Source organism: Puntigrus tetrazona, chromosome 9 (genome assembly GCF_018831695.1).
Source record: "Puntigrus tetrazona isolate hp1 chromosome 9, ASM1883169v1, whole genome shotgun sequence".
NCBI lineage: Eukaryota > Metazoa > Chordata > Actinopteri > Cypriniformes > Cyprinidae > Puntigrus > Puntigrus tetrazona.
Window position 1 is genome coordinate 1,767,088 of NC_056707.1, and position 12,441 is coordinate 1,779,528.

A 12,441-nucleotide genomic window follows, 5' to 3' on the forward strand; every position below is an offset into this window, starting at 1 on the left:
CCCTTTTCTGTCAAAGATACTAAATACAGTAGTATCCTCACAACTATATTCATTGTTAGAGAAAAATGGTATCTGTGAGGATACCAAAGTACTGAGACTGCTCTCATTGCTCTCATGGTTGTATCACATTATTAGTGCTATTAGATCTTAGCGCAGTGTTTGATCACAACATTCTCTTAGCATGGTTCAAATCGTATTTATCCGACCACTATCAGTTTGTAGCAGTAAATGAGGAGGTATCATATCATTCTCAAGTGAAATATAGAGAACATCAAAGCGAAATACTAGGGTCATTACTTTTCACACTTTACATGTTACCTCTGGGAGATATTATCAGGAGACAGTCTTATCTTTCACTGCTATGCTCATGATACTCAGCTTTTTCTTCACAGCCATGTGATACACACTGAATGCATACAAAGAGAATGCAATCAACAACAAAAAAAAAACTAGATGATGAATAACTTCTTAATGCAAAATTCTGAAAAAAACGGATGTGCTAATTATTGGACCTAAGATCCCCACATGTTATAATCTAGAACACAGTCTAACACTTGATGGCTGCTCTGTTGATTCTTCTTCATCAGTTAGGAACCTTAGTGTGCTGTTTGATACCAACCTTTCCTTCGATGTTTCTAGCATCTGTAAAACTTTTTTTCATCCCAAATATATTCAAATTATGACCTATGCTCTTAAATCAAAGGCAGAAATGTTAATTCATGCATTTATGACCTTGAGATTAGACTATTGTAATGCTTTATTGGGTAGTTGTTCAGCAATCTTGATAAACAAACTTCAGCTGGTCCAAAACACAGCAGCTAAAGTCCTTACTAGAACTAGAAAGTATGATCATATTAGCCCGGTTCTGTCAACACTGCACTGGCTCCCTATCAAACATCGGATAGATTTTAAAATTTTGTTAATTACTTAGAACACCATTAAAGGTTTAGCTCCTCAATACTTAAGTGAGATTTTTTTACCATATAGTCCTGCATGTCTGCTGTGTTCTTAAAACTCTGACCGTTTAATAATACCTAGTATATCAAAATCAACTCCTATTTAGCACCCAAACTCTGGAACACACTCTTTTTAACCTAGCCTACACATGAAACACTAATATGCTTCTATTATTCAAATCCGTTAAAGGATTGTGAGGCTGCATTAATTAGATCAGCCAGAACTGGAAACATTCCTCAAAAAACACAATGTACGCTAATATTAGTCTGTTTCTTATTCTATTTCTCAGTTCAGATCCAGATCAGATGGTAGATCAGTACCCAGTGATTATGTTTATCGGTGACCGGAACATCTAGATGAGCCCTGTGTACAGATCACCAGGACCAGACACATACACACACACACACACTATAACTCCTTTGCACAATCTGACATAGCTGTTTTTAAAATTGAACTGGAAATTAAGTACTGGAGTCCAGCCAGAAGAGAACTGGTCCCAACTGAACCTGGTTTCTCCCAAGTTTTTGAACTTGTTAATTACAGATTGATCTCAAAACTTTCAGATCAATGAAATTGTTCTCATTAGAGTTCGAAATTACATGCTTTTATAATCTGATTGTGGTTGCATCTCTCTATTAGTTCTGGATTTTAGAGCTGCATTCAACAGTATCAACCCCAAACTTTTTTTGATTAGACTAGAAAACTTTGTAGGCATTAGTGCATTGGCATGGTTTAAATCACACTAATCTAAATACCATCAATTTGTAGCAGGGAATGAAGAGCTATCATGTCAATCACAAGTGCAGTATGGAGTACTGCAGCTGTAGCCCACAATGTAAGATCTCACTGTGAAGACATACCAAGCACAAGATGGGTACAGAAATATTTCAAAAGCACTAGATGTTCTAAAATACATTGGAGCATAATGATAAAAACAACAACAACAACACATCTTTCATTGGTTTGTGGATATGTTTATTGGTGACTAAAGACTCATTCATACCCCCCTAAAACGGCTTGTTGAAACATAATAAAACAATGTTGCAAATATTTTTTTAATTATCTGTCATTTTTATATTGATTACTTATTTTATTTGTTTGGCCAGTGTTGTTGTGGGCTTTGGATATTTTGCCGTTGTAAGATCTTAATAATAATAGATATAATTTGGTGAAGTGATATGGTCATGCAATGTGGTCTAGAGCTGCCTGGAACAACATTCGCTATGCATTTTGCAGAAAATAACTGCACACCTTAAAACATTTGTCAGCCAATCAGATTCAATTATTGAAATATAAATAAGTATAATATTGAAAATGCTGACCTGTGTGTAGATAATGGCTGTCATCCAGAAGCGCTTTGTTGGCCGTGGCACTGACAACATAGCCCACAGGAAGATCAGGATGGGCAGGAAGAGTGTTAGTAGAGAGGCAGACACCATGTGATTTAAGATAATCACAAAGTAACAGAACATCTCTGACTGAGACTCCATCAAATTGTAGAGAGCAAAGATGAGACGCACAGCACAAGACAACGAAGAGTAGAATCTCTCAGATTCCTCAATCTCTGGAATATCAAATATCCTGCAAGCAAAAACAGAAATGTGAACTATGGATTGTGAATAAAACAATAAGTGAACAATAAGTAACGTCAAAGGCAGAAATGTTAATTCATGCGTTTATAAGCTCGAGATTAGACTATTGTAATGGTTTATTGGGTAGTTGTTCTGCACTATATTTGTTTGTTGATAAACAAACGTCAGCTTGTCCAAAACGCAGTTGCTAGATTCCTTACTAGAATTAGGAAGTATGATCATATTAGCCAGGTTCTGTTCTGGCTCCCTATCAAACATTGGATAGATTTTAAAATCTTGTCAATTACTTATAAAGCCCTGAATGGTTTAGCTCCTCAATATTTGAGAGAGCTCTTATCACATTACAGTCCTGCACATCTGCTGCGTTCTCAAAACCCTGGCAATTTGATAATACTTAGACTGCAGGCAGCAGATCCTTTTCCTATCTAGCACTTAAACTCTGGAACAATCTCCCTAACTCTGTTTGGGAAGCAGACACACTCTGTCGGTTTATATCTAGATTAAAGACACATCTTTTTAACCTAGCCTACACATAACACACTAATACACTTTTATTATTCAAATCCGTTAAAGGATTTTTAGGCTGCATTAATTAGATCAGCTGGAACTGGGAACACTCAGACTGTAACTCGTCTAAAGCTTTTGGTAACTACACCCATGACCACAGCAGAAGCAGTAACATTTGAAATGTTTTACATTTATTGAATCTACACTGTAAAAAAAGAACCTCTCCAACTTAACAACAATTTTCTAGTGACTTATTGCATCTAAAATATTCAATTTGCCCAACTAAAAGTTCAGAAAATTGATTTTTCCAATTGTGTCAATAGTTTTCTAGTGACTTATTGCAATCTAAAATAACATATTAAGCCAACAGGAAAAAAAAGTAGCCTGCCAAACCATGTCATTTGCCCAATTTGTTTTTCAATTTCCACAATTTTTCAAAATAATGTTTTTTTACATTGTAGAATATGTTTCACTGTTTGAAATAAGTTTCAGAAAAAATTAACTTTTTCCACAATATAATTTTTTGCACCTATATTTGTAGTTATATAGTAAATATTTCAGTAGTATCATTATAAAAACATTGGCTCTGTGGCCCAGGTAACTTAAAAGTCACAAAACATAGAGTTCAAAAAGGTGAAATGTTATAAAATATTACTGAAGATTTTTCATCTGAAAGCACCTCAGAGAACAATCAGTCTACCCAAAGAGCAGCTTGTTGATCGTTATGGATTTTGATAAGATATAATTACCAAAGGGGCTGTTTAAGAAAAAAAAAATCATGACAGAGGAAATACAATTACGTGCATGCCCATATCTTACTTGTTAAGAAGCAGTTCACTGGCAGTAAGTGCCCTGGTCTCTTTACTGAGCATTCTGGACTCTTGAAACGTCTCATTGTTTGTGTTGGGCAGATGATTAATTCCTGTAAATTCTGTATTTTCTTCATTTGTGCATTCCTCTTTTACCTTTTCAAATCTATCAACATGATCTTTCAGCAATATATTTTCATCAGGAGTTCTTCTATAGAAAAAAGAGCAAATTTGTGGTTATAGAAATGTTATTATACAATGCATGTGTTAAAATTATAAACAGCAAAAATTAAACAACGCCTATTAAGTAGCAATAGTTGTTTTAGAGAAAAATAAGCATGTGTGATTCAGTTTACTCTGTCAGGTCATCTCTGTTTTGGCACAACTGGGCAACATCAAGTTTTGTGAAGTCTATGGCATCCAAGTCATCTTGAGTTGACTGGCGTGTTATTAGAAGAGTGTCATCAGTTTGGCAGCTGAAACACACAAAGATAGTGTTAGCAAACCATTTCATCTTTATAATATCATATATTACAGAGTAAAACAGACAGAGGATATTTAACAAAAATAATATTCTTAATAACGCCTTATAAAATCATTATAAAATGTTGTATTTTCTATAAATAACACTGTAGTATTAAAATGCTTGGATCTAGATATATGAATGTATCACTGCCTTAATGTTTTCCAAATTCTGGCATGGTATCACCTCAGGTATCTTCTGATAAACAAAGGTGTTGGGTGAAACAAACAAAAATTTTGGGCGTGTTCTTAGGTCAACAACAGTTTATAGTTTTTGTGAAATGTAGGCTTACAAGCAGTGTTTGGTGCTTGTACATTAGTGTCATTCATATATCATTAAATCTGATTTTAGGGATTACTCGTGGGTAAGGTTAGGTTTAGGTGTAGAGATATGGTCAAGATTACATTTTTGGATTAAAATGTTGTTCCAGGGTCAACAAAATATGTTGCCTAATAAAGAGTAGTAAACAATGCAATCTTGTCCAATTAAACTCATTTCATAATTGATAAACTTCACATATTTGACAGAACTGAATCAACAATGAGCTGTATTCAGCTGAACATTTTTGGAGTTACACTAATTGAAAAAAGTGATATATTCTAGTTGCACTAAATGCAAATAATGATAAATTCCATTTACACTAAAATAGCAGCAGTTTCTTTTTCAGTATATTTATACTTCAGTACTGTAGTGCATTATAAAACAGTATGATAGTCAGTAAATTATCATACACACTTTATTAGATGAATGCCAGTTTACTGGGACAAAGACCTACATCTGAGCACACCTGTTTTATTAAACGGAGTGTCTGTCTAGTGCAAATAGTGTGCCTTGTTGGCAGTGGCTACTTAAACTAACCCCGCCCACCAACATGTGATTAGGATAGTCATCATTACAAAAAGATGACTGCTTGATATCAGTTTCAGTGATGCAGATGGTGATTGTGTTTTGTCGTGATCAACGGTAGGTTTGAATTTGTCTTGATGTGATTACTGTGAAATTAAGACCAATTTACCAACCGGACTGAGACCTTTAAAATAATACCAAACATGAAGGGGTTATGATTATGAATTCTTTAAATACACTAGATTATAGAAGGGTGAGGGGGCAGATGAGCCCCAACTCGACTCAAATTGTCTTTCTCCCAGATCCTAGGGTTTATTGCTTTATTGCATGGCATGTGTGCTACAAGGGTTCTTTTAACATGCATGAGTGTGTTTGAGAGAGAGACGGGTTCACATCCGGGTGGAGTCAAATGCAGCTTGTGTACATGTGTGTACTGTGTCTGTTACGTGACTTTGTACCTCTTTCATGCTCTAACTGATGGTAAAATTAAGGACACTATTAACTGTCAACCATCAAAAGGACAAATGTAACTTTACATTTATTTTAAAAGCTGAATTTCTAACACATGCTTGTGGGGTTCACATAATGCAGTGGGTCAGCTGGTCAATCAGAGCAGACACGTTTGAGACAGGGCCAACATATTCTGCTTCACCAAATAACATCATATGACCCCTTTAACAAATAACAGGACGTAATATGTAGTACTACATTAACCCCAGAAGTAATACTATTGACTAATATGGAAGCAATATTGTGTAAGTCAATAATTACCAACACAGTACTAATATTAACTCAATTTCTAAAAAAAAAAAAAAGAAAAAAAAAATGTCTTCATCCCCCAAATTCAAGTTAACCTCTCACTAGTAATCAAGCATTACCTTTTCACTGGTCCATTACTTCAACATGAAAAACATGTTAACCCCTCTAGCACTATTTAGCCAGAGGTTAATACAAGCTTTGCAAGTAATTTAAAGGTCCCATATTGTCAAATCGTGTCATGAACCGAGCCTCTGTGGCTCTTTCTGACGGCCATCAGAGTGAACCCTCTCCGGAGTACTAACTTTCTGATTACCTGACCCGGTGCACTTTGTTTAATCAGCTATTTAAGATGATCTCAAACTCTCTAACATTGCAAAGTATCATCCTTGCCCCGGCTGGTAATTCTGAGCGTTATTCCCACTGCTACTGTCTTTCGGTGTTGACCTGTTTATCGTTTATTCTGATTTTCAGTCATCACCCGAGCACCGCCCACCATCCATGACATTGCTGAGCAACAAGGTTAAGTAGAAGAAACCAGATCGGCCGCTCATTCCAAGGATCTGACAGGATTATTACTATGAGATGAATCACATCTAACGTGTATAGTAAAGACAAACTCTGTGTTTATCTAGTCATGATGAAGATGTATACATTTCAGTTTCAGAAGGCAACTATTTTTACAGCTATTATTCCAGCTACAACTAGTCACTAGTCCACAAATCAAAACAATGCATATACAATTACATATGATCATATATAAATTGTCAGTTTGTTGTTTTACACACATGCACACAGAAGTTATTTCATAAACAACATAGTCGTGGGATGAAATAAAATTTTACACGCACCCATAACATAAAAAAGTGTGCAAACTCAAGCATTTTAGACAATCCTTCTGTCTAGTCTGCTTGTTTTATCGCATTTAACCATAACTGTTGTTGGTTTTTTTGTCTGGCAGTGGCATTATGCGTCACACACAGAACAGGCCAATCATAAGAGAGGCTCAGCCTTTTTTGACAGAGCTCCTGATAGAGCTGTAAAAACAGAGAGATGGTTTTTGTTACTTATACTGCAAATATATGTTCTTGAGGACATCAGCACCTAAAACTCCAAAAAGATGTACAATATGGGACCTTTAAATGTTATGCATGTCATTGCTTTGATTTTATTTATTTGTTTGCTTGTTTGTTTATTATTATTATATATATTTTTTTTGATTTTATATCATTTATCATAGTAATTATTGAATACATAAGGATATAGCTTTGTCCTAATTTTACTTACTGCTTTGTTAATCTTCCTTCTATATTTGTTAGTTGGTCAGTGTTAATATACTATTACCTGTTATTTCCTGCTTATTAACAATGGAGGATTATTCTAAAGAGTTACCAGTCATATCTTGGTAAAGGCTGAGGGACCTGGCCAATTCTTACTTTTTATTTTTTTCAAAAAAATTCCACATGCTAGCACCAGTCAAAGAAAACGTCCTTTAGAGAGGTTTTGTGTCTCTATTCAAAATTTTCATTTGTAAAATAAAAAAAAACAATTCATAATTTAGAGATGACTATTGTTTAGTAACATGAAATCAAAATCTCCAGTAAATTATCAAAATGTAATATTTGTGGAACATCAAACATTGTTGAACTTAAGTATTGTATATTGTTTATTAATTCCTTCACTCTTTAAATTTGTTTACACCCCACAGTAGTTCGTTTTACCATATTTCAAATTCTGTTTATCCATTCTGAGTTCATAAGATCCTGTAAGTCCTTTACAAAAATGAATACCAAGTAAGAATAATGTTCTTGGCATACCTGGAAAGACTGCTGCCCCATGAGTGGACGCTGCTGAGTTTGACATAGCCACACTTGTAACTGCTCATGGCTGGATGTGACGTGGTTATTTCTTCCAGATCTTCTTTGGCTGTGTCCAGTGATGCCTCTGTATTTTGTCTGGAGAGCCAGTTTTTGTAGAACCGATGAATACTGTCATGAGAAACATCCCTGCCCTGACAAAACAAAGGTTTTACTAAAAATTATTGTAGAAAATAATTAGTAAGCCATTAGCTTTACATTATGGTCCACTCACTTCAGTCTAGTAACTTCATTTCAACTTCTATTTTATAGCAAATAAAATGGTAAAGGATATAACAGAGCTTATAAACATGAAAAAGTTTTTTTTTTATGCTTTGTCATATTTTCAATTAAAAATAAATCAGGATGGGACATACTGACCCCTTTATTAAAATGAGAGTTTTGTTCTAAAAGAAGGTTTAAAGATGGTTTTATTTTCCAGCCCTAATAAACTGATGATAGTAATAACACAATGGTGTTGGGTTAGGAATGTGGAGGATGTGAAAGACGGCATGCAGAAAGGCTTGTGAGTTCAATGTGAATAGTCCTGTGAGCATCAAAATCTGTGTTTGGAGTGCTTAAAATGGGAAATTATTTCCATATGAAATTAAATCCCTGTGAAGCCAAAAACTCAGGAACCTGCACAGCACATGCCAAGCAATAAAACAAACTCTCTAATATGGCAAAGATCTGGAAGAAAAAACATTTTCTCATCTGTCCCTTCACCCATACTTCTCTCACAGAAAAAGTTGACTTGAGGGTGTCAAGAACTCAAGTTACTATGCTTGTTTCATGAATCTACTATCTAAAGAATTCATAATGATGACCCCTTTATGTTTGGTATCATGTCTGTGTGATTAAATGTCTCAGTGTGATTGGTAAATTGGTCTCCATTTCATGAAACTTTTGTATTACTGTGTTCTGCTGAGGAGAGTGTGTGTGCTCCTTTAGGGGTCTGTGAAAATGTTTATCTCCAGCCAGGTGTCACCCAGAGTAAACCCCAAAAGGTCTTTTATGTTTTTACAACTAATCATCTGGATATTTAAGGGAAAGTTGCAAATCAGTCAGCGCGACTCAGCAGCCAGAATAATCCGGTAGAGTGGTGTGTGCTTTTACACTCAGGTCAAGTAAGCATCTTTAACTCTTAGATTAGTCTGAGAATTTGATGTATCAATATGATTTGACAATTATGAATTGGCTTCTAATTGTTTATGTAACTGGCATGATATAACTACCTGACTAATAATAAATTGTTATATCTGGTTCTGATCTCTTCTGAAATCTTTTCTTCAAATAGGTTAATGGGTAGTGGTATTACCGCAAGTCTGTGTACAGGGCATATCACACCCCATGAGAACCCCATGAGAACCCCATGAGGTGCTTCAGATGTTAGATTGTCACTAGCTTAACCACGGTGTATCTCTCGTTGTCATAGGGGCATGCAGGCACAGCTCATTTAAAAGGTATTATAACCACTCTGTATCCTAAGTAAATCAGAACTGGGCGAGCTTATGACTGAGGATTCAATTCGGCCAAAATGTGTATCCTATCCTACCTGGTCTCTAAAAACATGTATGGGATTTCCAGAATAATCAAATATCTAAATTAATATGCAATCAATATCTCTGATCAGTTCTTAATTACAAATATTAAATGGACCAGTAAATGTGGTGAGCGTGAACTGGAAACAACTAAAGTGGAGCTTTGGATGAGTCTAGCTGTGTTTGTGGAGCTCATGACAGGAATATGAAAGGAAAATACAAGAAAACTAATCAAAGTCAAGAGGAGAGCAATTTTTGAAACTGACTTGAATGGGTTCTTTTAAAAAAAATATTTTTTGTTGCTGATGTTGTTATCATTTAGCATAGTAGCCTATATCACATAATATTAAAAAGGTACCCCTTAGTTTGAAAATACTTACAGTATAAATAATAAAAATTTTGATTAGCGAAAATTATCCAAACATGACACAAATTTGTTTAACATGAATTAAATTTGGTTCCTGGCTTTGAGGTGACACAAATGAGCAATGTCTTCTGCTTTCTTCAGTGGTTTTTGATATAAATATAATACAAAAAGTGCTTATGAATACAAATCAATAACCAAACTTAGAAGTTAAAATTGAGAATGAATTAAAACAAAAATTCATACACGCATACAAACTACATGCATATAAAGTAAGATGTCGAGCAAGGTAAGATGCATTATTTAAATAATCTTCTAAATCATTGTAGGAAAGCAATGAAATGAAATATGAATGGCATAATACTAACTTCACCTTATTTTGTTGTATGCTCAGTAGAGTTTTCTCAAAACGAAGCACTTGAGAGATATCCAAGCTGTCTTTACAGAGTGACTTCAGACCAGATATTATATCCTCAGTAAGACAGTTTAGAAAAACCCAGAAAAATTTTACAGTGTCAAGTGCTCGCTTAAGTATGTGCTCTACAAGAAAAGAAGAGAAAATCAAAAATGAACAATTAAATGCACAAAAAAGACAAAAAAATTATATCCTCCTGAAACTCAGAAAAAATTAATGTATAAAATAAAATGTATAAAATGATGTCCTGTTTCATAAAAGGAAGTCATATTTGGATTGAAATCCCTTTAATATTTTTATGAGAGGTTGCTTCATGACAAAATGTCTTTTTTTTAGAATTAAATTACATTTACAAATGATTATATCATGTATTTATAACATGATTATATCATGTTTCCATAAAGGTCTAGGTGAAACTTTAAAACATATCTCTGAAAATCCCTGAATGTGCTCTGTACAGGACATCCAGGCTTAAAACTGTGACATGTGAGGTCTTAGAGACACAAAAATATAATGTCCAATACAGAGGCAAAAACTCCATAGTCAGGTCTCAGGAGGATATACATTATTATCATTATTATTTTTTATTATTATATTTGAGATGGACATAACTCACATTGGACAACCCATATGCAAGTGTTTTAGCACACATGCTAATTTTCAACACCTAGTTGTTAAAACAATGATAATAATGATCAGTACACAAAATAATAATAACAATGACAATGTGTGTGTGTGTGTGTGTGTATATATATATATATATATATATATATATATATATATATATATATATATATATATATATATATATGTGTGTGTGTGTGTGTGTGTGTGTGTGTGTGTGTGTGTGTGTGTGTTTTAACAGGTTACCGGGGAAGCTCATTCGCCAAGGCCCAAAAAGAGGACGATCATTTGAAGCATTGCTGGCCGCAAGTTCGTCAAATTGAAGACCAGGAAGTGCAGCCTGGGCCCCATCCTCTCCCACACCTCTCCCTCATCATTAAGAATGGCCTGTTGTACTGCATCGCCCAGCAGAGGGGGGAGGAAAAACTTCTGCTTGTGGTGCCACACTCAAAGATGGAGGCCATTCTAGAGCTGGCCCACACACATCCAATGGCCGGACACCTCAGTGTGCAGAATACCTGCCAACGGATCGCGACAGATTCCACTGGCCCGGCCTGGAAGCCGATGTTAGGCTATTCTGCCAGGCATGCCCGACGTGCCAGCTCACCACACCCCGGACACCTCCCCCCAGTCCGCTAATATCGCTGCCCATCATAGAGGTATCCTTTGAGCGCACCGAAGTCCGCTCGGGGTCACGAACACATTCTAGTCATAGTCGACTATGCCACCTGCTATCCGGAGGCTGTACCATTAAGGAAGGCCTCTGCCAAAGCTATCTCGAAAGAGCTCTTCCTCCTATTCAGCCGGATCGGAATACCAACCGAGATTCTGACTGACCAGGGTACCCCCTTCATGTCCCGGCTAATGGCTGACCTCTGCCGGCTGCTGAAGGTAAAACAGCTATGCACCACGGTCTACCATTCCCAGACCGACGGGTTAGTGGAGCGATTTAATCAAACCCTCAAATAAATGTTTTCGGCAGGTGGTGGCAGAAGACCGGAGAGACTGGGACCTAATGATCCCCTACGTCAGTGGTTCCCAACCTTTTCTTGTTTGAGGCACCCTTGGAAAGCCTTTCAAAAGTTCCCGGCACCCTTATAAGGAAATAGATATTTAAAATCTCTGTAGCTTTTTTATTATTATTTATTTATTTGTTTCATTTCGAGAGTTTGCATGCAACAACACCTTATACCTAGTCCTAGATGATATGAGAATACTGTTTACACTGATTCTGCCTTAATAAAAAAATTTTGTTGAAATTTTGGCGGCACCCTCAAAAGATCTCACGGCACCCCTTAGTGCCGCGGCACACCGGTTGGGAACCACTGCCCTACGTGCTCTTCGGGATCAGAGAAGTTCCCCAGGCATCCACTGGGTTTACTCCCTTCGAACTTGTCTTTGGCCGACAGCCACGGGGCCTCCTGGATATCGCCAAAGAAGCCTGGGAGCAGCAGCCGGCAGCCCATCGAAGTATTGTCGAGCACGTCAAAGAGATGAGGGAGAGAATCGACTGGGTCATGCCATTAGTCCGGGAACACCTGGTTAAAGCACAACAGGCCCAACAATGCCACTATAACCGGGCAGCCCAAACAGGGGAGTTCCAGCCCGTAATGCTTAAGTGCCTTAAATGCCTTAAATGCTTAATTTGGGG

The 12,441-nt window shown here is 36.3% G+C and overlaps 1 protein-coding gene across 1 annotated transcript in view; it reads right to left on the bottom strand.

Moving 5' to 3' along the window:
- si:dkey-11f4.7 (piezo-type mechanosensitive ion channel component 2) overlaps positions 1 to 12,441 on the bottom strand; it is a 117,447-nt gene that overhangs the window by 30,622 nt on the left and 74,384 nt on the right. Inside the window, exons 35-39 of the mRNA XM_043248937.1 lie at positions 10,125 to 10,291; positions 7,808 to 8,001; positions 4,222 to 4,341; positions 3,876 to 4,076; positions 2,280 to 2,538 (exon numbers count right to left, since the gene is read on the bottom strand). Coding sequence (XP_043104872.1) covers positions 2,280 to 2,538; positions 3,876 to 4,076; positions 4,222 to 4,341; positions 7,808 to 8,001; positions 10,125 to 10,291 — 941 coding nt within the window. The remainder of the gene's footprint in view (positions 1 to 2,279; positions 2,539 to 3,875; positions 4,077 to 4,221; positions 4,342 to 7,807; positions 8,002 to 10,124; positions 10,292 to 12,441) is intronic.